Raw genomic sequence first — 25,918 nt, forward strand, 5'->3', positions numbered from 1 at the left:
GGGCTCCATGCTCAGTGGGGAGATTGCTTAAGATGCTCTCTCTCCCTCTGCCCTTCCCCCCGTACTTTCTCTCTCTCTAAGATAAACAAATAAATCTTTAAAAACTATTGTAAAATTGTAATGTACTAGTTGAGTTATGCCCACCAAAAAACTAATTTTAATCTCTCAGTATAGGTTTTCTTTTTTTTTTTTTTTTTTTTTTTTTTTTTTTTAAAGTTTTTTTTTTTTTTTTCNTAGGTTTTCTATTTTAAGAAACTTTCTCAGAAATTTTCATCTCTAATTTTATCCAGAATATTTACATTCAGAAAATCTGTTAGAGAAAACACTCATCTAAAATTAAAATGATTTGCCCTAAGAAAAAATCCAATAAAACAGGCCATGATGGCTATTATAGTTTAACTACTGACATCATAATTTAATGCCGAGTTAATATGCACAGACATAATAATGGGTAAGATGTTTAAGATCTATATACATTATAATTTTTTTTTGCCAGACTTAGAAATAACTACTTGATACAGTGGCTTAAGCCTTCTTCTTATATCTTGTATCTTCCATAATACATCTTTAATACTGCTAAATTGCAAAGACCATCTATTTTGGATAACCTTTTTCAACTATAGTCTACATATGTGTTTTGAGCACTTACTATAGGAAGAACATCAAGCTAAATGCTGATGCCAAATTTCATGTTCCATATTTAAAACTGATTCAAAGTGCCTTCAGTTTTGGATTCCTTGCTTTAGTTATAGAGATACAGAGAGAAATACACAGACACGTGAAAATATTTCTTTGACAATAAAGCAGTGAATCTTAAACTGTTGTTGAACAGCGATCAGGAATCAGAATGATAAACATAGTTTTTTTTTCCTTAGATGCTGATGAGTTTGCAGCAGCCTATTTAAAAATGCTGCAACACTCATATTTTACCTTTTTTTCTTCCAAAAATCTTAAAATAAGTCATAAACACCACAAAGATTTTACTTCTGGAGGAGCCTCCTGGCGACGAGATGTGGATGCTCTGAAAAGAATAAGTCCTCTGTTGTGACCTTGGTGGCCAGTCCGTGGACAGGCTCTGGTGGAGGTGCCAGCCAGCAAAAATCAAGGGGTTTCCTCAGTCTGCTAAAGGCCAATGTGACTCTCAGCAAATGCTGTCCGCAGTAAGTTTTATATCCTCGATGTAAATTCCAAGCACAATATATCGTAAGTTCAAAATCAACATTGTTGGAAATGAAATTTTGAAATAGTTAATATCATTCAGTAAGTTTTTCTTGGAATCATAGAAATTTTGATATGGGGAAACAATGTCATTTATTAAATCAATCTCATATCATGCGCACATTACTTAATGAATTTTAGCACTTGCTACTCAGTGTTTAGTGTAGAGATTTAAAGAAACTGAAACTGTCAGATATTAAAAAAAAACACAGCAACAAAACAGTATAGTAAATGGTAGAGCTGCGGCTGCAAAGCAGATGTTGATCTGTTTGACTCCAAAGCTTATGATGTTAATCATCATAGCAATAAAGTTTAATATTGATTGAGTATCGCCTATATGCCAGGCACTGTTCTGTAGGTAATCCTCATGACAACCCTGAGAGATAGATACTGTTTCATAGGCACCAAGACATTGAGCGTGACTGGCCCCAGAGTCATGGAATTAGCAATCAGCTGGCTGTTACGCGTCACTCATTGGTTGAATAACAAAGTTAGCTTGAAGGACTTTTATTTAGTCCAATCCCACTACTGGTGCCTGAAATCTTCCTCTAACTGCCTTTCTGAGGGAATGTCTGGCTGATATTTCCAGGGGTGAGTAAAGTACAACTTTCTATTCCATCTCTGGAATATTTGCCTTCCTTGAGTTTATACCCATTGGTCAGAGGTATACCTCTTTGGACAATATAAAGAAAGTCTCCTACTTCTAATTTACAACTGAATACGGAGTGGAGCTTTTCTTTTCTTTTTTTTTTTTTTCCAGATGGCTTACTGATGTTTCGAGTCACAAATGAATTTAAGGGTCTTTAGCACATTTATATTAACTAAGGTTTGTAAGCTTCCTCTTTGCTTTGTGTCGTCTATTGATCTTTTACTTTAGGTTGTAGTTATATTTTTTAAGAAATTTAAAATGTTCCACTCAAAAAATATTTCATTATAAAAACTTTCAACATGTACAGTAAGCCTAAATATATCAGTAACTTAAAATTAATAATTATCAAAGTTTTGCCACGTATGCTTTATCCATCCATTTTTTTCCTTTTCTTTCCTGTTGCTAAGTATGCAAATAATAGACATTTTGTTATTTCAGTCCTACATATCAAATTATAGATATTGCTACCCATAACCACAATATGTTCTTTCCGTTTTGAAAAGGTGAAGCTGATTTTAGAAAAGAGTGCTTCTAAGCTGCTTCAACTCTGCACTTTGGGAGGAAGGCCAGCTTAAATACTTCTAAAAGTTGTATCCTGGTTTTAAGAATTTTTAGTAGTTTTTTATACTTCTTTTTCATTTCTAACATAATCAAACGCTTAGAAATCTTATTGAGTACTCATTGAATCACCCCCTCTTGTTTTTTTAAGTTGAAATTGCAAGAAGAACATAGGATTTTCAGAGCTGTGTATCATTTGTGAACAGCTTCCTTTTCTTCTGAATGACTAATGTGAGAGAAAGAAAGTTTTAAATAACTCGTGGTTCACCACAGGAAGTGTAGGGCATAAAGTTAATTGTGTAAAATATTACACACATTTTCAAAAAAAGGGAACAAACAGAAAAGAAACACAATGAGCTTCTAACTTTTAAAATTCTAACTTCCAGGTCCTATGTTTTTCTTCCAGAAGTTCAGTTTGGGGCATTTTCTTAAATTTTGCAAATCTGTTTTCATCTTTTTTCCTAATGTGTCATTTCCTCTCATTGTTAAAATAACGTGATGCCTATGCTACAAAAGAGTTGTAATGAGCAAAAACAAACAGAAGAGATAAAATCACCCACAAATGACAATGTCTAGATGTCAATGCTATATAATAGTTTGAGTAGATATTTTTTTAAAAGATTTATTTAATTTAGAGAGCGAGAGAGAGTGTGTGCACACGCAAGCAGGAGGAAGGGCAGAGGGAGAAGGAAAGAGAATCTCAAGCAGACTCTGTGCTGAGTGCAGAGCCTGATACAGGGCTTGATGCCACGACCCTGAGAAATCATGACCTGAGATGAAGCCAAGAGTCTGACACTTAACTGACTGGGCCACCCAGGTGCCCCAGATATAAGTGGATATTAATAATATCTTTTTTACACCTTACCATCATATTATGCAGTGTTTCACATATACTATTCCAACTTATACTTGTACCATGATATTGTCTAACTATTTAAAAACTTTTTGGATATTAGTTTTTTTTTCTCTTATTTGCTATCAGACATACTATAATGTTTTAAAAATCTTTATTGAGATATAACTCACATACCGTACAATTCATCCATTTAAAATGTGTAATACAGTGGTTTTTAGAATATTTACAAGTATGTGCAAACATCACCACAGTCAGTTGTAGAACATTTTCATCATAAAAGAAACTTCACCCATCTCATTCCCTCCCTGCCCCCCAACCCTAAGCAACCACCACTACTCTACCTGGTCTTTGTGACAGATTCCTTTCACTGAGTATAATGTTTTCAAGGACCATCCTTGGTGTAGCATGTATTAGAACTTTATTCCATTGGATATACCACTTTTTTTTTAATCCATTTATTAGTTGATGGTATACATAATGTTTGAAAATGAATAATCTTACACTTATATCTTTACTATTATTATTATTTGATATTAGAATTTTAAAAGTGAAATTACTTGGATAAGGGGTATGAGTTCTTTCAGGCCTTTTAACACAAACTCTCAAGTGTTATCAAGTTTTTAGGAGAAACCTGATATCTCAAATAAGGGTTCGATTTGCATTTCTTTGGTTGGGAGAATAAGCAATTGTTCATGTTCTCTGATTAAAATTCTATGAATTTTAGTGTATTTTGCCTAATTTTATCTTGTGACCGCCATTTTTTTTATTGGTCGCAAGGGTTCTTTACAAAATGAGCATCTTGCCTTTGCACATATGCTGTTCTTTTTTTTTTTTTTAAAGAATTCATTCATTCTTTCATTCATTCATTCGAGAGAGAAAGAGTGAGAGAACAGACACAGGGACAGGGGCAGAGGGAGAAGCAGGCTCCTTGTTGAGCCGGGAGCCCTACTCAGGGTTTAATCCCAGGACCTTGGTATCATGACCTAAGCCAAATGCACACACTTAATCGACTGAGCCACCCAGGCACCCCTGCAAATATGCTGTTCTGCATTTATGTGTAGATCTCGCTCATTCTTCAGTTCTCAGAGTAACTGCCATTTCTCTCAGCAAGCCTCCCTAGACTCCTCAGTTTAGGTTAAGTAATCCCTAATCTGTTCTGCCTTGCATCCTCAAATAGGAATTGTTCAGTTGACCTTTTTGCCTTTTTGACTGTGAAAAGGGCGACTGGAGAGTCCCCACAAAGGGCTGTACCTGCATCTTGCCTAGGGGCAACAACTGAGGAGAGCACGCAGAGCCTGAAATCCAGCCCTTCTTAATTCCACAATTTGCCAACAGGAGGCACCTTTTTCTCCAGTTTCCACTGAGGTATCCTGTGGTAGCGGCAGCCATGAAGACCAAAACTATGTGGTTTGTTATTGCGTTTTCAATTTCTACATATTGTTGGCTCAAGCTTAATACATTGTTGAAGGAGAGAAAGGAGGAAAGAAAGGAAGAAAGGACGTTAACCTCTTACCCACCATATATTTTACAAATATATTCTCTCTGTCCTTTGCCAAATAAAATTCTAGTGTATTTTTGTGTACAGGATTCAAAAAAATTAAAAATTCAATTAAATGTAATATTCCTTTTTATGATAGACTTAAATAGACATATATATAACGTAAAAAACTACTATATATAATGTAAAAAACTACTATATATATAGAATATATATATATATATAAAATGTAAAAACTACTACACACACACTCAGAAAGTACTTCTGCATTTTTAGTTTTTACATTATAGTCCCGTAATCCATTTGGAATGTATTGTGATATACATTGTAGGAAATAAACTTGATACCCTCCTTCAATAATTTGAACTTCTTCAGAACTATTTAATAATTCATTTCTTCCCTATTGATTCACGGTGTTTCCCTGATTATTTCTAAACTCTCATGTACACTAAGCTCTCTTTTATTTTTATTTATTTATTTATTTATTTATTTGAGAAAGAGAGAGCATGAAGAGAGGGGCAGAGCGAGAGGGAGAGAGAGAATCTTAAGCAGGCTGCATGCCCAGCAAAAGTCTGTTGTGGGGCTTGATTACATGACCCTGAGATCATGACCTCAGCTGAAAGTAAGAATGGATCATTTAACAGACTGAATCACCCAGGTGCCCCACTAAACTCTCTTTTGGATCAATTGTTTCATTGTCTAACAATATGTGCAATGATTTTCTACTCTTCTATTATTTTTGCCTTATAATATACTTTAATGTCTAATAGGGCAAATCTCCCATAATTTCCTTTTTTCAAATTTTTCTTAGTTTTTCTCACAAACTTGTTATTCTAGTGCTTTTAGAAACATCATGTTTAATTCCACTAATGGAATAAAACCAATAACGTTTTGATTGAGATTATGCTATATTTGTAAATTCATTTAGGATGAATTAACATCTTCATAGATCTTATTTAATTTTTTTTATCCAGAAACAAAACATTTACTCCAATCTCATTGTATATTGTAGTAATTTTTAAGGATCTTTTCTGTGTGTGTGAATGTGTATTTGTGTATTTAATAGATCCTGTACACATTTCTTTTTAGAGCAATCTGCGTTTTTTTGTGTTTTTTTTGAATTTTTTCCATTTATTGTTTCATTGCTATTTATGTAAACTTTTTTCCTATTATGTTTACAAAGTCTTTACGGTTGTTATACTATAAACTAATTTTTAGCATAAACCTTTAATTTCATCTCTTTAATAAACTCTTACTAATTTTAAGAGATTAGTGATCACTCAAGTTTCTAGACTCATGAATACATTACTTGCAAATAATGAAACTCAAATACTTTTTTGTTCTTTCTGTTTATCTTATGCTTTGTCCCAAATTTACAAAAGAATATTAAATAATGCTAGCTGTTTTCCTCACTAGACATTAAAGTATGCTTCTGATAACAAATAATAAAAAAATTCTGAGTTCCTTGAGAGTCTGCTCTCTTCTTTCTTTTTTTTTTTTTGAATCCTTAGCATCCCTTACAATACCTAGAATAAGGGAGGTACACTATAAAAATGTTTTATCAGCAAGCTTGTTTAAATAAATAGGAATGTCTTTTTGGGTAAATACCTGGTAGTACAATTGCTAGATCATAAGGTAGTTCTGCTTTTAACTTTTTGAGGAACCTCCATGCTGTTTTTCAGAGTGGCTGCACAAGTGTGCATTCCCACCAATGGTGTAAGAGCGTTCCCCTTTCTCCACATCCTTGCCAACAGCTGTTGTTTCTTGTGTTGTTGATTTTAGCCATTCTGACAAGTGTGAGTTGATATCTCATTGCAATTTTGATTTGCATTTCCCTGATGATCAGTCATGTTGAGCAGCTTTTCATATGTCTCTTAGCAGTCAGTATGTTTCTTTGGAAAAATGTCTATTCATGTGTTCTGCCCATTTTTAGTTGGATTATTTGGTTTTTGAGTGTTAAGTTTGATAAGTTTTTTTTATAGATTTTGGATACTAACCCTTTATTAGCTATGTCATTTGCAAATATCTTCTCCTATTCCATAGGTTGCCTTTTAGTTTTGTTGATTGTTTCCTTTGCTGTGCAGAAGCTTTTTATGTTGATGAAACAGCCCAAGTGTACATTGACTGATGAATGGATAAAGAAGAGGTGGTATATATACACAATGGAATATTACTCGGCCATTAAAAAAAACAATGAAAACTTTGCCATTTGCAATGACATGGATGGATTTAGAGAGTATAATGCTAAGCAAAGTAAGTCAGTCACAGAAAGACAAATACCACGTGATTTCACTCATATGTGAAATTTAAAACAAAACAACCAAGCAAAAGGAAAAAAAAGAGAGGCAAACCAAGAAACAGACTCTTAACTATAGAGAACAAACTGATGGTTACCAGAGGGGAGGTGGTTGGGGGAATGGGGGAAATAGGTGATGGGGAGGAAGGAGGGCACTTGCTGTGATGAGCACCAGGTGTTAAGTGTTGAATCAGTATATTGTACACCTGAAACTAATATTACGCTGTATGTTAACTGGAATTAAATAAAAACTTAAAATAAATAAATAAATAGGAATGTCTCTAAGTTCTCCCTCTTGATTATGACCCACACTAAGGATATATCTTTCTATTTCAAATTTATGAGTTTGTTTTTTTAAGTGATGTTTAATAAAGTGCTTTCTAATTATAAGAATAGGAATTGCCAATACTGCTTAGTAAATGTTTCTAGAGGATTATTTACTAAAATATTGATAATCTGCATGTTCTTTTTTAGTATAAACTTTGCAGTTGGGGCACCTGGGTGGCTCAGGCGTTAGGGTCCATCTCCTGATTTCAGCTCAGGTCAAGAGATTAAGCCCGGAGACAGGCTCCGCGCTCAGTAGGGAGTCTGCTCGAGACTCTTGCCTTCTCCCTCTGCACCTCCTCACCATGCTCGCTCTCTTTAGAATAAAGTAAATAAATCTTAAAAAAAAAAACAAGCAAAACTTTACTGTAGAAGTTATGCCAATAAAAGAAATCTACTAAGTGCCTATTCATACAAGTATGCTTTGTTTACGATGTTTTCAGTCTTTAATAATGTAATCTATACTAATACGGAGGTAAAGAATTGTCTGTCTTTGCCAAATGACATAGGAATATAAACCTTAGTTTTTCTTGGAACTATGCCAGGCTTATATAAATAAACAATGACCACAACCATTTTAAGCATATTTTAGATCTTATTCTGGATGTTTTACCCATGTTATTTTTTGTTATTGTTAATTTCATCAAAGGACTGTAGACGAATACATTTTGGGGTTTTTAAGTATTTTTTAAATGTCACCAGTAGATCCATTTTTTGTAAAACTGTCTTCAAAATCTTCCAGGTAAATTATAACCTCCATTTAAATGATAATCTCCAAATTTAGGTATTTTAGACGGATATAGTAGAGATGAGCATTGCGACTAGTATATTATTTTGTCATCTTTCTTTACATCCTTAGTCTCAAGAAATTTCTTGGATTTGGTTTAATCAAGAGCTCTGTATTTTACTTCGGCTTCATAGAATGTTCCTTGTTAATAAAACTCAGATGCTAATGATATTCTAATACAATTGTTTATTTCTACACAGTATTCATCTCTTAATGTAAGTCTAGCTTAGCACTTTCTTTGTTTACTTTTCTATAAACCTCTGGCTTCCAGTTGTTTTGCCCAGGGGTTCTGAAGCCTATGACTTTGTTGGAATGAGAGATTTTTTCCTTCCTTTTTCCCAGTGCTTATATAATAATGTAAGAGATCACAGTGACCACTTTCCTCAAACTCTGGCTTTAAATGGATCTCAATTTAGGAGAGTCACAGTGAAGTCACAAGTAATTGTGGTTGGAAGCTGCACTTTTGGAGCACTCAGCCGTGCTGCATCATTAAGCAGTGAATCTTATCTCTTACCCTGGAAGATGGCTGATTGAAATCAAAGAGAAGCTAAGTTCTATCAGTGACCCCAACAAAACGGTAAAGTTACTGCTTTCAAGGATTGAAACATATAAAATGTCTATGGTCACATAGGCCCCTCACACAGGCTGCCTTGTCCCCTCACAGAAGACCAGACCATGTGTTAGTGGCTATTAGGCATGACTGCAGATATTACAGAGCAGGGAAAATATGGTATTTACATAAACTCTTTAGCAGTCCACATCATGGATCCCGGAGAGGATTCACCCAAGCTAGTAACGTTGAAATATAACAAAGTATTAGATAAATTATAAAGCTAAATGAACACAAAAGCATATCACCTTATAAGTTAATTTTACTCTCCAGCTGGCTAGTATACTATTGTGTAGGTTGACCTTTTTTTTTTTTTCTTTTCTTCTTTTTTTTCAGCTTGCCTCTTGCCACTCAGGAGTACAAAAAAAGGTCTGAGATCTCTTTTTGCATCCATTGTCTGCTCTCAACGGTTGTAACTTTCTTTAAATTTTAAGCTGCAACTCTGTTGCACACTGTGAATATAAACAGCTACATAATGATGGCTTGTTCATCCAACTGCCTTGAACAGGTAGAGCATTCACTGGAATCTTTCCAGCCCTTGGAAAATGGAAATTTTTAGCGATGGATAAGGCGACACTCCTTGCATTTTAACCAGTGACTTGAAAGTTAATGTTTAAGCTGTCTTCAAATTTTCACCTGCTGGTGACATAGTTGAAAGAAGATTTAAATGAATATGACCATGTCAGATTTTTACTGTAGGAGGGCTTACATTATGCTGCTCTGGAACAAAACACCCACCAGTGCTAAGCCGCATGTTGCCTGGGCGTATGTAGTTTGGGGTGGGTGGTAAGGCTTCTGCCTAGTTTAGTACATCAGTTAATCTGGTTAGTTTTTTAATGGAAGCTTAATTTTCAGAACTGAAATATTAAAAGATGATGACATAAACCTAAATTGAAAGTAGAAGCAGTTTTTCCCTTCCTTATTTTACACAGAAGCAGACCTGAGCTGCTGCAATCTTGGTGATGTTCGATATTGCGACAAAGGAAGCAAAACAGAGATGAAGGAATCCTGTGCAACGAGGGGCCATTTTCAGGTCCTAGCCAGATTACAAACTGCCCCTTTCTGGTGAAAACCATCTGTGACTCATAAAGCTTCCTTCACTGTTTACTGCACAGCACAGCCTGGAGAGAAACGGAGATACAAACCAGCAAATTTGCAAATCAGAGAGGCTCTTCTGGCTGCATCAGTAGTCGCAGCCACTTAGGTGTGCAAAATGCAATGGAAGAAAGGAAACCTCCTTAGAAACCTGATGAAAATTTGTACTAGGTATGAAAAGTTTGAGAAATCACCTGGAAGCCCAAGTCCCTTAACATTGTTTTCAAAGCCATTAGTGACTTGGACCTTGGTGGCCTCTCTGGGCTCCTTTCTTGCGCCTCCCCACCTGGAACTCCGCGTTGTCTCAGCTTCTGAGCACCCTATGGTACTCAGTGCGCTCTCTCTTGCGCAAGCCTGTTCCAGGAGGAACATTCTTGTGTCTGCTCCCTCAGTCTGACCTAAATAGTCTCCTCTCTCTCCCCTAATTTACTTATCTTACCCTATCATTATTCTTAGCACACTGTATTTAATTCTGTTCCCTAGTTTACCCTGCTGCTACGCTGCGAGCTCTGACCCATGTGTCCCGCTCACCATTCTGTCCCCAATGCCCCTGGCGCTTAGAAGTCCTTCAGTAAATATTTGTTGACTGCATGAGTTCATTGCAGAGGCATTAAGAAAATTTTGCATTTAATTTTTAAAAAATCATAGCAGGATCAAATCTTGGACAGCACACTCCAGTGCACAAACATTATGACTGTCTTCATTTTCTTTAAATCAATTGAATTAACTCCAAACTCTAGTTCTACCAGATGGCAGAAAATTCAGTCTCTGTGATTTAGGGGCTGGACCCTTCCCTGTGGTTGCACGGAATCAGAGAGGTTTCTATGTGATCCAGGAAATGGCAGAAAGACCTCTGGGGTCCTTATGGTGCTGCTCTAGCCCAAGCCTGCAGAAGCCATGCTGATCCCTGTTCTTGGGCTCCAAGGGGGTTCAGGAGCTGCTTCTGGAATCTCCTGACCAGAGCCCAGCTTGCCTGGTCACTACTGGAAGGAATTCGTTTTGAAGCCTGATCACTGCCTCCTCTCCCCAACCCCCCCACCCCNTAACAAAGGCTGGGAAGGAATCTTCTCTTTTTGCCCAAAAGTCTTGGGCAAGAAACACGAAGAGCATAAATAACCAGTTAGAAATAGGAAGTGGAAGGAAAAAATACTGAAAGCAAAAATCCAACATAGTTTCCAACAATGATGACAATTACACCTTGCTATCTCTTGACTCACCTAGGTGATGATTTGGGCCAGGTGACCCAGGATGTAAATAATCCTGCTTAGATGCAGGATTCACAAATAATGCAGATGGGCAAAGAAGATCAGAACTATTTCCCTCAGTACAAGCTAAGGTGGACACCAATTTCTGAAAAGGAATATCTGGAAATTAAAACCCCAAACACACTATGCTGTATTTAAAGTTTTTTCTTCTCTTTTCCCTTTCTTATATATATGATATACATGTATATATACATGTATCATACACAGGCATATATAATAAATTAAATATAATTATAAATTATATCATGTGTATCATGTGGTATATAATACATACCATATATCAATATATAATTATAGACTATATAACAAACATGCAGCCTGTACTATATGTTATTACATATTGTATATGAATACATACCTACATTTGCATGTATTTAAAAGCTTATATATGATAGACAAGTACATACATAATAAGATTAAGAATGGTTATTCTAAGGGGGGCAATCAGAAGGGGAAATGAAACATGAGAGACTATGGACTATGAGAAGCAAACTGAAGACTTCAGAGGGGAGGGGGGTGGGGGAATGGGATAGACTGGTGATGGGTAGTAAGGAGGGCACGTATTGCATGGCGCACTGGGTGTTATACGCAACTAATGAAGCATCGAACTTTGCATCGGAATCCGGGGATGTACTGTATGGTGACTAACATAATATAATAATAAAATAAAATAAAATAAAATAAAATTAAAAAAAAAAGAATGGTTATTCTAGGAGGAAAAAGGAACTATGGAAAAAGGGTTATTTCAAAGGTAGTGGGACAAAATTTAGAGAGGTAAGATATTTTGGAGAACAGCACAGAATCTGTCATGTGGACAGCCTTTAGACTGAAGAGTAAGACAAGAGGACTACAGAAATCGGGTAAATAAAAACTAAAGTCACTGTATCATTCATATCATTTGTGCAGTATTCACTGCATCCCAAGGGATTCAGCAGCTTTGGTATCAGGAGAATGTGGCCACAATAAAAGGGCACGTCTGCTGCTTCGGAGGGACTAGAGATGGTCTCGTTGGCTCAGGCAGAGTGGCCCACAGTATCCTCATTCATGTGGTCACCATTAGTCATCTTGCTTTTGCTGTGTAGAAACAGGGGCAATTCCCCCTTCACTGAATATTTATTAGACTGTCTTCATGAATTAAGGAACTTGGCTAAACTCTGGGGATTCAAGAATGAGGAAAAACTCATGGAGTATCATGGAGTTTATAGTCCAATCAATGAAGAGTTGAAAAAAAATAACAGTTCTTGGTAGTCCAAGTAATCATTGAGGGACACATGAGATAAATATCCTGGGGACCTCAGGCATATTTGGAGGAATATGAGTGACAGTTCCCGAACACTGCTATTCGCCTGCTGTGAGTCTCTATGGATTCCTAGTCTGGTATGGCCAACAGAATGTGGGCTATTTTTTATGATGTGTAAATTAACTGGGTAGGAATCCAAATTTCAATCTCGATTTTTAGAACAAGTCTCATTTTGTTGTCTCTAAGTCATGAGTTAAAGTCAAAGAGACTCTTATCTGAGGTTTTGATGTGCACTTAGCCAAAGCAAATTTTAACGATGCAATTACGATTTGGACCCCTGACCTGCCATGCTGTCGGGTACTTCTTTTCTGTCTGTACAGAGTCCTTCCTGGTGAGAACTATTTCCAAGTTACACAGTTATGTGTTTGAATAGCAGCTTCCCCCTTACTTAGACAATGTATAACACTTCTAACGCTATTTCTTAAAAAGTAGGAGTAATATCTGCCTCTTAGCCATGTTGAACTTCTACACGTCATATGTGTAAACGTCTTGAGTAAAGTAGGATTCATAGGTGCTCAGTAAATTTTGTTTCCCTTCATTTCCAACTGCCCATCCCCCCTTTTATTTCCTATGTAGCCATCTAAGCTGCAGAAAGAAATTCTTCCAGTCCTACATAATCATTGCCGAACACTGAAGAAAATGGCTTTAAGCTTTACCCAGGATGTTTCCAATATGTCCCTGAGCTAGAAGTATGAAGAAATATCACATACTAGAAAAGCACAGTCACTCTTGCACATAGTTCTACATTTGCAAGGTGTGGTTTCTCTTCTCTTTCTTGTTTCTGTTGTAGCAAGTGCTTTGGGCATTAAGATGTTAGCCTTTTAAAAAATTTTTACTCCTCTTTAGGGTCATTTATAGACAGAATGAGTGTGTGTGTGTGTGTGTGTGTGTGTGTGTGTGTGTGTAGAAGGCGTAGCAATAAAAAAACCTGTCTTAGCTTTTGTAGCTAGCAGAAATGCTGTTTCTCTTTCATCTTTACTTCTCATTCCTGCCAGAGATCTACTTGGAATATGGTGGAATGTGTATTTTTGTATTGTACCCCTTGTTACTTGCTTTTTTAGCATTCCATTTTTTTTAGCCTTGTGTCTAGAGACCTTATTATAATATCCCCAGAGGATGTAATACATTTTGATGATAAAATTCCGCTCTGGATGTTTATATTAACTTATTATTATATTGTTTTTATTTTTATTGAGATTTGTCTTTCAGTTGCAACATGGTATATAAATGTCCTCTATCATTCTCTTCTGTTTATTCTTCAAATAAGAAAAATAAAGGCCATAATTCCTTGATGCTTTATCCAGCTTTCTTTTTAAGCAATACAATCTTCTTTTAAAATGATTCTTTAGTACCTTAATATTGTTTTCTATGATGAATACGGCACAAGATTTTTTGGTTAATCTCTGTCAATTGTTCAGCAATTGGATTGAGTCACAGAAATTTGTTAGTAAGAGACTGACACAGTTGAATATCCTTTCTATTCTGTTCTAGTCTATTATTTCCTCTGCAAACTTTTCATCTGGATAGTATTTGGAGCAGATACTGCAAGGAATGGAGCTAATCTTAGTTGCTCATATTTATTTTCCCAGTAGGTAGTCAGTGATCAATAATATTTACTGAATGAGAAAATAAGGGGATGAACTGATGTGCCTTTTAAAGAAGATGTTTGCCTCGACTCTGATTACATCAGAAGTTTTATTATATTTTCTATCAAAATTTCCCCTCCTGATTCTTTCCTTTTGGAGTTGACCTCAATTGTTTTCTATATTTTGTTGTGATACTTCCAGGTCTATTTACCCTACTTTGGCTCTAGTTTTGGATTGTCCCATAATTGATAATGGAAAGCTTAAAACAATGCATGAAATTCAAGACAGAGGAACAGTCAAGACAGGGATAGTCTAGTTGGCTATCCTCCAAGAGGCCTTCTCCCAGAGTGCATGGCAAACCTGGCACAGTCCCATGTGACTCTGGACTTGATGGCCCAGATGTTCGCCCCCTATAGTAACACATTCTCATTGAACTTGTTCAAAGACATTCATGTAAATCAAATTCACCATTCCTTCCAAGTAGTTTAAAACAAAAATGTTAATGTTCAGATTTAGAATAAGAAATATAACTGTTGTTTGGGCCAGAATACATATATTGCCCTGCATAGTGCTTTTCTTTCCTGTAATAATAACAACCACCATAATAATAACTCAATTTTTTTTGAGAGAACTACAGGGTAGTCAACGTAATACTAGCTGCTTGATGAGCATGAAATCAGAAAAGTGACTAGGTGATTTAAACGTTTAGAAGCAATAGGCTACCTAGTTAAGGTGTTTTCCCCTTCAACACATTCAAAACTTTCTTTCTTCCAACTGCCAGCTCCAATATATCCCTGATCCTTCATGCTCACAAATGGTCTCACTCACACTTCCTACTTTTGCAGTAGGAACTCTGATTTTCTGTTATTCCACCTACAAACTTACCTGTCTCCACCGGTGCCCCTTCTTCCTTTAGGTTACTCCAAAACCTTCCTAAGGTTAATTCCAACCCTGTTATTTATACTCCAGATCACATACCCATGAGGCCTCCACTTGGAGTTCATTCAATAGATTATCTCCTCAGCCTTTTGCTCTGACTTTCTATATCAAAGATAATACAAAGTACACTACTCTTGATGCCACCCCAATATCATCTCCAGGATATATGCTTTCTTGGCCAGAGCTGAATTTTGAGTTGAACTCACTGACTGTTGACCCCTGTGGTCTGGCTTAAGCCCACACCACTTTCTTGGAATAGCTCTTGGCAGGGGAACCACTGCCATGAATGTGGACACATGGCAGCACTCTTGTATATTATCTCCCTGGTCTCTCACTCATAGTTCTCCATGGGTGTTCCTTCTAACTTTTTGTCTACTCTTTATCATCTTTTTTGGAGACCTTCTTTCTTGTCCCAAGTGTTCTTTTGCTTTCCTATAGCTTTTTTTTTTTTTGAAAGATTTCATTTTTTGCTCTGGTCATTTATTATTTTTAAGTTGGAAGGAAACCTATCTATAGCCCACATTTTCCTCTTAGCTCTTGACCTGTAGGCATAACCACTTATTACATGTATGTTAATGCAGACATGTAACATCTATGGTTCTAAAATTGAACTTGTTCCTTGCTTCCTTTCCCCTTGCCATTGGACCTTGCTCCATCTCTGGTGGTTGTTGGCTTGATAAATGGCACAGCTCTCCTTCAATTGGTAAGTTTCTTAGTTCCTCCTTTGTACCTTCACATGAAATTAATAGCCAAATTCAGTCTGTTCTGTGACCAAAATTTCTTCCAAATCCATTAAATGATAATCCATCAAATCTATCCTTACTGCATGGCTTCATTCAAGCTACCATCATCTCTTTCCTTGATTCCATCACAGCTCTCCAAACAATCTTTTCTCCTCCAGTTTTGATCTTTAGATCTCTTTTGCACCCTAAAAGAATACCCCTGCCACAGTGATCACTTGAAAGCACAAGTCTTTGTACCTCACTATTTTAAGCAAAACTCTGTGGTACCCACTCTGTTGTTCTTGGGTAAAATCCAAAGTCCCTGACTTATGAGGTCCTTCATGATGTGGCCGTGGCTCACCTTCCCAACTTTATCTTCCACCTCTCTTGCAATTATTCTGCTACTGGGACTATTGTTAGCAGACAGCCCTCAGCTGTCTTCCCTATTCAGAATTATCTTAGCTGAAGAGAATTCTCTTACACAAGGTCAGCACTCTCCATTCCCAAATTGCTTCTATCCAATGACTGGTCCACATGGAGTAATAAAGACCTGGTCCCATTATCTCAACTCAGAACCACCATGAGGACCACCTCAGCTTCAGAGCTCTTTGGCCTTCTCTCATCTTACTTTTCTATTCTGAAAAGTTTCCCTTTTTAATGTATTCTTATAGTAACCTATACTCCCTCATTACAGTACTTACTACCCAGCACTATGACATCCCTAGATTGTAAACCCTATACTTTTATATCCTAGTGCCTACATAACACTCAGCAAACAACTGTTGAATTCATTCATTCATTCATTCATTCACTCACTCATTTGTTCATCTTGGTAATAAGGTAGCTTCATCAGAGGATCCAAAATCCAATGGTCAAGACATGTTCTCCAACAGTGCTGTCTGCTTTTGCTTCACTTTTCTATCAAAAATTTATCTAATAATGACTTCTCCTGGATGGGCATTTAAGTTTGCCAATTTTTTTTTTAAGTTTGCCTATTTTGTTCTTTATCTTTGTTTTCCTGGTTGACCACCAATTCCTTTCAGATAAACGCATTTGCTCTTTAGATATGTTAATATATTTAATTAGGTAAAGACAGTGTTGCTAATCTGAGTGCGGGTTGCGTCTCTTTGAAATGATTTCAATGTATTACCTTTGGTTTCTGCTTTTGTTGACTTTGTGCTTCAATTTTTTCCCAAGTTTTTGTGGGACTTGGGAGCTTCCCTCTCTAGTTCCCATGTTCTGGCTGCCAGGAACAACATACCTCTGTGATGGAAGGGACTGTATCAACATTTTTCTCTCTAGGTTCTTTTTCTGGTTTGCAATAAAACAAATACCTTTTCCAACTGTTGGTAGCAACTTAATATGTGTTCTTAGCAGGATTTTTACTTGTAAATGGAAAGAAACACTAATTTAGGGGAAAAGATAACACTGGAATGTAGAGATAATCAGAGGCAAGAATTAGATTCTGAATCGTCTTACAGACACTTGCAAAGTGAAAATTAACGGCTCATTAATATTGAGACAATAACTAAGGTCTAACACCACTTGTAAAACACTTACGCATTCCCATTCCCAGCTCACTGTGCATACTGCGGTGTGCTTTAAAGCTCACCGCTGTGCAGAATTGTTCTCCGGTGTTACCCAATCCAAAGGGCACCTTTAAGTCTTTCCTGCTCTTGACCTTACTGGTAAACACTTCCCCTACATACTTTCCTCCACTCTCCCCCTGTTTTCCCTCTTACCCCCCTCACTGTACCTCCTGGGTCACTTCTTCCTCTTTGACTCCTCATGGTGAATTCTTCAATTCTCAGACTTTGGTCATGTAGTCCTAATCCTTCTCTTTCTCCCATTAGAACAATTACTGTATTGTACTGCTTCACAATTGTTTGGAAATTGGTTTCACTAGACTGCAAGTGGCTTCAGAGTAGAGGGTATGTCTTTTGGGTACCTAATACACAAAGCAGAGCCCAAACTCAGTGGGTGTATGATACAGAGGCTGGATGGCTAAAACCACAAATAATACTGAACCCTGTATACAGGCATACCTTGTTTTACTGTGCTTCACAGATACTTTTTAAAGATTTTATTTATTTAGTTATTAGAGAGAGTGAGAGTGAGTGAGCACAAGGAGGGGTAGCTGCACAGGGAGAGGGAGAAGCAGGCTCCCCACTGAGCAGGGAGCCACACATAGGGCTCAATCCCAGACCCCCAAATCATGACCTGAGTAGAAGCAAACGCTTAACCATCAGAGCCACCCAGGCGCCGCCCCCTTCTTTTTTTAATTGAAGGTTTGTGGCAACCCTGCAAAGAGCAAGTCCACCAGCATCACTTTTCCAATGTTCACTTCAGGTCTCTATGTCATATTTTGGTAATTCTCCAACATTTCAAACTTTTTCATTATTATTATATTTGTTATGGTGATCTGTGATTATAACTTGCTGAAAGCTCAGATGATGGTAAACACATTTTATCTATCTATCTATCTATCTATCTATCTATCTATCTATCTATTTACTTATTTATTTTTGAGAGAGAGAAAGAGAGAGTGAGAGAGAGAATCTTAAGTAAGTTCTATACCCAGCATGGAGCCCAACATGGGGCTCAATCTCATGACCCTGAGATCATGACATGAGCTGAAATCAAGAGCCGGATGCTTAACCAACTGAGCCACCCAGGCACCCTGATGGTAAACATATTTTAGCAAAAAATTATTTTTTAATTAAGCTATGTACATTTTTAAAAGATATTATGCTATTGCACACTTACTAGACTGCATATATTATAAACATAAGTTTTGTATGCACTGGGAAACAATTTAATTTGACTCACTTTATTGCAATATTCACTTTATTGTATTGGTCTGGACTGAACCTGAAATATCTCTGAGGTATGCCTGTATATTATGTATTTTATACATACATACATGCATACCTATGATAAAGTTTAATTTATAAATTGGGTGCTGTAAGACATTAGCATAATAACTATAGTAAAATAGAACAGTTATAACAACATACTGAAATAAAAGTTATGTGAATGTGGTCTCTCTCAAAATATCTTATTGTACGGTACTCACCTGTCTTCTTGAGCTTATGTGAGAGGTTAAGATGTCCACGGACTAGATGAAGTGCGGTGAATGACGCAGACGTGTGTCGTAGCATTAGGTGGCTATCGACCGTCCCATGAGTCATCAGAAGGACGACCACCGGTAACTGAAACTGCAGATAAAGGGAGACTACTGTCATTGTTGATTAATGACTGAAAATCCTGAAATATGCTTGTTTTTGTAGTCTAAATTTGCCTTCTTATTAATCTCCAAAAATAACTGTAAACTAATTCAGCAATAAAAGTTTTAATAGTGTAGGAAGATGTGTGCTTTTTACAACAGATTTATTTTTTTATTTTTTTTAAAGATTTTATTTATTTATTTGACAGAGATAGAGACAGCCAGTGAGAGCGGGAACACAAGCAGGGGGAGTGGGAGAGGAGGAAGCAGGCTCCCCTAATGTGGGGCTCAAACCCAGAACGCCAGGATCACGCCCTGAGCCAAAGGCAGATGATTAAGGACTGAGCCACCCAGGTGTACCTTTTACAACAGATTTAAATAAAATCATCCACTTAGGATAACCATCTAAATTTTCCAGAAACTAGTACTAGTGGTGAAAGATATGATTGATATACATTTCTTCATTTGGAACTCAAGCATGTATATGCCTTTACATTATAACTAGCTTTGCTAGGGATATGAAACTATGATCTAAAGATACCATTTATTTATCGAGTTGTAAAAACAATGTTGCTCCTAGAAACAAATTTCCAGTCACTTTTTTCCTATAAAAAATATAATAATAAAGATTCATCATGTCATTATTTTAATTATTTTACCAGCAGAGATTAAGAACCATGACCAATAATTTATTTTATTTAACCCAAGAAGTATTTTTGATCACCTGTAATATGCCCAGCATCATATAGGCAATGATCTATTTGGGGTGAAATAGATACTGGATTCATTTTCTATGATACTGTTCTTATTTTTCTATGATCCTCTTAATATACATATGCACTTCTAAACATTTTAAATGAGGATATAATAATAACATATAAATTTGGGAGACTGCTTTCCTGAGCAAACCAAGCATGAAGACTACAGATCCTCTGCTGTTGTAATCTCACAGTAAATCAGATTTGACTGTAATGAGAGATTACTACAAATGATAGGAGAATATCACATCATGAGCACAGCTGTAATTTTTGTCTTTAGTTCAGAAACCAGAAGAGAAAGTTGTTTTCTGTATAAATAAGGCACAGATGATAGAGGGTAACTGCAGGTTCAGTGATTAGACAGCCTAGCTCCGGTTTAATGAAACTCACCTAAGAAAAGCAAAGTGATGGAAAAAGTCTGGACTGAGAGTCTGAGAACTCGATGTCACATGGTTCAGTTCTGCCTTTTCGTGATGACTTCGGGAAGATCATTTTTCTCCTCTGGTCTGCCATTTCCATTTTTTCAGTTATTCATCCAAGTACCAGAAATTCATGGAATGGTTATTCTGTGCCAGGGATTGTTTTGTTGGAGTGTGGGCATGGAATAAAACCCAAGATGCCCTCATGGAATTTACAGCATCATGAAGTATTTCTGAGAACCAGGCTACATTACTTGGGTTGTGATTTGTGGGCTTTGTAGACTTTTGAATTATAGCATCTATCCAGTAAGTCCACTGGACTTCAGTTTGCATTTTCCTGTTTTGCTTGTGCCATATAAAATACTTTGCCTTCTAGTTATTAGTGTGGTAAGTCATATTCTCCAAATAAGGTTTCTACTTTTAAGGTAAAAAATTATAATTTGTAAATTACTTTGTCTTATTTCTTGTTATAAGACATATTTGCTGTGGAGAATTTGAAAAGCACAGACAAATATAAAGACCGTAAGAATCACTTAGAATTCTATCACCTAACAAGAATCCCTGTTACACATGTGTTTATCTTATCTACTTTCAGCAGTTTCATTAAGCATGTACTCTTGATTATGTTTGCAAAATTTGGATCAAAATTCTGTCATTTTATGTCATACTTTTCTATGTTATGAACAATTTCTTATTGCCTTATGTATAAACTCCCACACAAATTTCAAAGACTTTTTAGTTAATTTGGTGAGTAAAATGAAGTAATCCATTGTTTTATTTCTTTGAGCACTAATGAAGTTGATACACCTGATTATTTTTATTATAAGTTAGAAATATAGAATATAGGTAATAATATAATGAACTTCCATGTACACAGTAATAAGTTTAAGAAAAAAAAGGTTACAGATATAATTGTAGCCTCCAATTCTTCTTGGATGTGTTTCTAACTTTCCTCTCCCCAGAGATAACCATTAGCTAGAATTTATTATTCCCATGTATAATTTTTGTACTGTGAACTTTAAATGTATATATCCCTAAAGTATATGCAACGCTGTACATTTTATAACATTAGAGTATTGATATTACAGTGGGATATGTATCCTAGGGGCGCCTGGGTGGCTCAGTCATTAAGCTTCTGCCTTGGGCTCAGGTCATGATCCCAGGGTCTGGGATCCAGCCCTGCATCTGGCTCCCTGCTCAGTGGGAAGCCTACTTCTTCCTCTCCCACTCCCCCTGCTTGTGTTCCCTCTCTCAGTGTGTCTCTCTCTGTCAAATAAATAAAATTTAAAAAAAATTTAAAAAAAAGAATATGTATCCTATGGTAACTTTTAAAAGCCTAGTATTATATTTTTTGCTATTTAGTCGTGTTGATAATGGAGCTCTAGTTCAATAATTTTCACAGTTTTATACAAATCCATTATATGAACATATGCAATGTAAGTGTTGATGGATATTCAAGTGGTTTTCATTTTCATTATAAGCAAAAAATGTTGCACTGAACATTTTAATACGATTTTCCTTGTGCGTATGTGAGAGTGTCTCCATGGCATATCCTTGGAGAGAAAGTGCTGGGTCATAGGATACATACATTTTCAGCTTTACTAGGTATTGCCATATTGGTGTCCAAAGTGATTGTCTGGATTTACACTTCTACAGTTCTGTGTATGTATTTTGGTTGCCTCACATTCCACCCAGTCATTGGTAGCATCAAACTTTACATTTTTAGTTAGTCTGAAGGGTGTGAAATGGTATCTCAGAATGGCTTTAATTTGCACTTTCCCAATTACTAGTGGGTTGAGCATCTTTTGACAAGTTTAATGATATTTTCTCTTCTGTAAATTTTTTATATCTTTTGTTCATATAAAAACTAGACTATGTTTTCCTTTTTTTTTTTTTTTAAGATAGAACATGAGCAGAGAGAGAAGGAGAGAATCTTAAACTGAGTGTGCAGCCTGATGCAGGGCTCGATCTCATGACCCAGAGATCATGACCCTGAGATTATGACCCAACCCGAAATCAAGAGTTGGATGCTTGGGGCACCTGGGTGGCTCAGTCGTTAAGCGTCTGCCTTCAGCTCAGGTCACGATCCCAGCGGGACATTGACAAAAGGTAATAGAGGTCCTGACTCAATGTCTAATTGGGCAATTCTCCCACTTTGCCCTTCTTTAAAAGTGTCTTGGCTATCCCAGGCCCTTTATTCTTGCTGAAATCTATGAAAATTTTTTGCTGAGATTTTCATTAGACTTGCACAGTTTTTGTTTGTTTGTTTGTTTGTTTGTTTTACTTTGTGGAGTATTAGCATCTTTTTGATATTTAATGTTCTGATTAGTTGATATGGTCTATCCACTTATTTATGCCTTGTTAATGCCTTTTAATATAGTCTAATAATTTCTTCATAAAGGTTTTAAAAATATTGTTAGATCTATTCCCAAGTTTTCTCTCTTAGTCATTATTGTTATTGTACACACACAGAGAACTACATTGTATGTTACTAACGTTTAGGAACACACTTTTTGTATAATTATGAACATATTTTTCTTATTGTCTACAGTGAATTTCCTGTTCAGAACTTTAACCCAGTTTTCTCCTGGGCTATCTGTGGAATGTCTTCTCTTTCCCCACCCCCCAGTGATTTGTAAGAACTTTTGAAAGATTAAGTTTGTTTTTTGTCATATATGCTGCACCTGTTTTTTTTTTTTTTTAGTTTGCCCTTTGCTTTTTACTTTCATTTTTTTTTCTTGACTGTAGAAAATCTAAGTTCTCATGGAGCCAGATATACTAATCTTCTGTTTTTTTCTTATTTTTTTGTTTCCTCATAAAATCTTGATTGAATAGCTATTAATCCATATTTTGTTTTTAAAATCATTTTCATTTAACATTTTCATCCACGTAGAATTTGTTTTGATGTTTGCTGTAATTAGCAATGTTCGTGTTATTTTCTTTTCTTCTCAGGAAGTTAGCCAAACGTTTCAGCACCATTTTATTCTCCACTGAACACTACCTCTATCATGAATTTTTGCCTGTAGCCTTCCTTCTCAGTCTCATTATCTATCTGCAGAGTTAATATGTCTTGGGATTTTAGTTAATCAATTTAACATTTTTGAAAGCTAAGAGGGTACTTTGCCTGACCACTGAGGTAGTTGGACAGAATGCTCCCAAGAGAATTCATGTTTCCATATCGCCTACCCACAATCTGGCTAATATAGAGCAGACAGGAAGTAGTCAACAGGTGGATAAAAGAATTGAGGACAAGAAGAGACACCTTTTTACTTAGATTTATTTTTCTTTGGAAGGGAGCTAGTTTTGATTTTTTGTAAGAAAATATCCAGTAGACTGTGAGGAGGAGGAACGTATGTAGAGGAAAAGGAAGGAAGGCATGGAGGGGAGAATTCTTAGGAATGTCTGAGATATTGATTGGTTAGTCAGAAGTTGAGACAAATTCAGAAACCAGTTAGGAAAGGATATATTGCTGGTACAATAAAAATAACAAGGTTGAGGGTTTTTTGTTTTGTTTCCATTATGGAAAACGTATGCGGAGCAAGTAGTACAATAGACTACATGAACCCATCACCTATGTTTAGCAATTATCAATTCAAAAGTTGGTATTATTTCATCTCTACCACCACCCGTTTCACCCCTTTCTCCACCAGGGCATTACTCTGGAGCAAATCCTACCCATTCTGTCATTTCAACTGTAAATTTTAGCACGTGCCTGTAAAAGATAAAAAGTTTTTATGACAACAGAACATATTCACAATACAGAGGTTGAATTAGAATGTGCAGTTTTACTAATGTAATGTGTTAGGGCAGCCTCATTCATTTTGATTAAAGTGATAAGAGTGTGAAGAACCTTCATTCAGAGATCTACCTGGGTTTCAGTCACCGCCAGCAACTTCCTATCTGTGTCACTGGGACAATAGTCTTCTCTTATCAACACTAAATCTCAATGTCCTCATTAGCAAAAGAAGGGCAAGTAGTTGTCTCACGCATTTCAGAATTATAATCAGGTAAGGCAAGAGAGGAGAAAACAAGCCAACTGATATTGTGAAGTAGAACTTTAGTCCAATTCTCTCCTTTGTAAATACCCCCAGGACAAATAATCTGAAGGCAGCAGCTGTCTTTGTCCAGCCGTGTCTACAGTGGCTCCTGCTTAGGTTTCTCTTCCTGAAAAACACATTAGTTTGGTACTTTTTATTTTATTTTTTAACTTTAGGATTATAGACACATAAGTAATTTTAAATATCAAGAGAACAACGTTTAGGTTTGTGTCTTTCACCTTTTCTGGTTTTCCACTTTTCATCTTTTCGTTTACCCCGTGTTTCTCTTTAAACGGCGCTGAGAACTGATTATTCTTTGGTGTGCCCCAATTCTCAAGATCCTACGGAGTGCAAACGCAAATTTTCAAAAGTTAATTTTAGAGGACTTTTGGCCAACCAAGTGGGGGGGGGGATTACTTGCTCCCCTACCAAAAGCCACAGCAACCACAGAAAAAAGCCTTTAGCTGGGCACGTGTTGATTGCAAAAATCTCTCTCCATCCTTGGGGGGAAATTATTCATTTCCCTATAGGGGGAACTCTAAAGAACAGGTTTTCCTAAAAGGGGCCAACTGGGCGGTGTCCTCCTTTCCCAACGCCCAGATTTCTATTCTTAGATCTGGAGATAGGCGGCGGCTTTCATTTTTAATTTTTTCCTAGTTTGCAGACCCTCCGCGGGGCTGGAGGAGCCCCGGCTGGCGGGTCGGGCCGGGTGGCCCGCCGGGCTGCCGACCGCGCGCCTCCTCCCGCCGCGGCTGCGGGGCTCCGGGCCTGCGGACTCCGCCGAGGGCGCTGAGTCAGTTTCTTCCTGCACGACTCCCCGCGCGCCGCCGCGGCGAACCGGAGCGGGCAGCGCTCTCCGGGGGTCGGGGACCGGGCCTGGGCCGGCGCGGGGGCCACGGTCACGGTCACCCCGGCCGGACCCAGCTCAAGCCGCGACCCGCCGGCCCGCCCGGGTTCTGCCCGGCGTAGCCCTCCCTCGCCCGAGCCTGGCGCAGGCCACTGAGCTCATTTTTGGAGCCTGGGTGGGGGAGGAGGAAGCAGAGGAGCAGGGCTGGGAAGAGGGAGGGCAGCGCAGGGCGGGCAGCCGCCGCCTTCCTCATAAACAGGCGGGCGTGGGTGCGGATGGGGCCGGCGGGGAGCGCTGGCTGCCGGCGGTGAACTGTGCTCGTCCCCGCGGGCAGCGGCGGCGCCCCCGCCCCCTCCCCGGGCAGCCGGCCTTCGTCAGGGAGGGACGGTCGGTTTGGAGCAGAGTCCATCATGGCCAGTGGCAGCTGTCAGGGGTGCGAGGAGGAGGACGAGGAAACTCTGAAGAAGTTGATAGTCAGGCTGAACAATGTCCAGGAAGGAAAACAGATAGAGACCCTGGTCCAAATTCTGGAGGATATGCTGGTGTTCACGTACGCCGACCACGGTAATCATTCGCAAGAAAACTCTTTCCTCCCCACCCCCCCAACCCCCCTGCCTCTTTTGCAAACTTTCTCCCTCGCACTTCGGAGCTGCACAAACCTGGACTCTTGAGAAGCCAGACTCTCTACTCCTTAGGGCAGAAAGGAGCTGAGAATTTTAGGAGGGTCTTGCGCTCACTTCTTTTGCTTCCCCCCCCTCCCCCGTTTCAGACCCAAGAGGGGTGCGTGAATCGTGACTTTGCTTCTTTTCCCTCACCCCCTTCTTTTCCAGCCTCCAAGTTATTTCAAGGCAAAAAAGTCCACGTGCCTGTGTTGATCGTCTTGGACTTGTATATGAGAGTCGCTAGCGTACAGCAGGTAAAGGAGTTG

General features: G+C 37.7%; 1 protein-coding gene and 3 long non-coding RNA genes across 15 annotated transcripts in view; 2 read left to right on the plus strand and 2 right to left on the minus strand.

The window, feature by feature from the left end:
- The window catches only part of LOC117796809, a 92,218-nt gene extending 73,396 nt beyond the window's left edge, over positions 1–18,822 (minus strand). For all 3 annotated transcript variants that reach the window (XR_004621483.1, XR_004621482.1, XR_004621481.1), the window contains exons 1-2: positions 18,780–18,822; positions 17,460–17,651 (exon numbers count right to left, since the gene is read on the minus strand). This is a non-coding gene — a long non-coding RNA (uncharacterized LOC117796809). The remainder of the gene's footprint in view (positions 1–17,459; positions 17,652–18,779) is intronic.
- On the plus strand, positions 1,675–17,044 carry LOC105240509. 7 transcript variants are annotated; one of them, XR_004621479.1, is made up of 5 exons: positions 1,700–1,809; positions 1,979–2,044; positions 8,603–8,763; positions 9,133–9,304; positions 9,729–10,927. It is a non-coding gene; the product is annotated as an uncharacterized LOC105240509 (long non-coding RNA). The 7 variants fall into 7 exon arrangements; XR_004621477.1 differs by lacking the exon at positions 1,979–2,044 and adding an exon at positions 4,501–4,688 and having other exon boundaries at positions 8,529–8,763; XR_004621480.1 differs by lacking the exons at positions 1,700–1,809; positions 1,979–2,044 and adding exons at positions 6,978–7,032; positions 16,933–17,044 and having other exon boundaries at positions 8,529–8,763; positions 9,729–10,062.
- Positions 18,823–24,093: 5,271 nt separating the features above from the next.
- LOC117796685 lies at positions 24,094–25,740 on the minus strand. The gene is made up of 3 exons (XR_004621293.1): positions 25,650–25,740; positions 24,383–24,484; positions 24,094–24,270 (listed from the first exon to the last, which is right to left on the minus strand). It is a non-coding gene; the product is annotated as an uncharacterized LOC117796685 (long non-coding RNA).
- LRRK2 (leucine rich repeat kinase 2) overlaps positions 25,256–25,918 on the plus strand; it is a 138,447-nt gene continuing 137,784 nt past the window's right edge. For 3 of the 4 annotated variants that reach the window (XM_011233109.3, XM_034645423.1, XM_011233110.3), the window contains exons 1-2: positions 25,256–25,554; positions 25,821–25,906. In XM_011233109.3, coding sequence (XP_011231411.1) covers positions 25,401–25,554; positions 25,821–25,906 — 240 coding nt within the window. In that variant the 5' untranslated portion in view covers positions 25,256–25,400. The remainder of the gene's footprint in view (positions 25,555–25,820; positions 25,907–25,918) is intronic. The other variant, XM_002925834.4, reaches the window with a different exon arrangement.

This window comes from Ailuropoda melanoleuca, chromosome 16 (genome assembly GCF_002007445.2).
Source record: "Ailuropoda melanoleuca isolate Jingjing chromosome 16, ASM200744v2, whole genome shotgun sequence".
Lineage (NCBI taxonomy): Eukaryota > Metazoa > Chordata > Mammalia > Carnivora > Ursidae > Ailuropoda > Ailuropoda melanoleuca.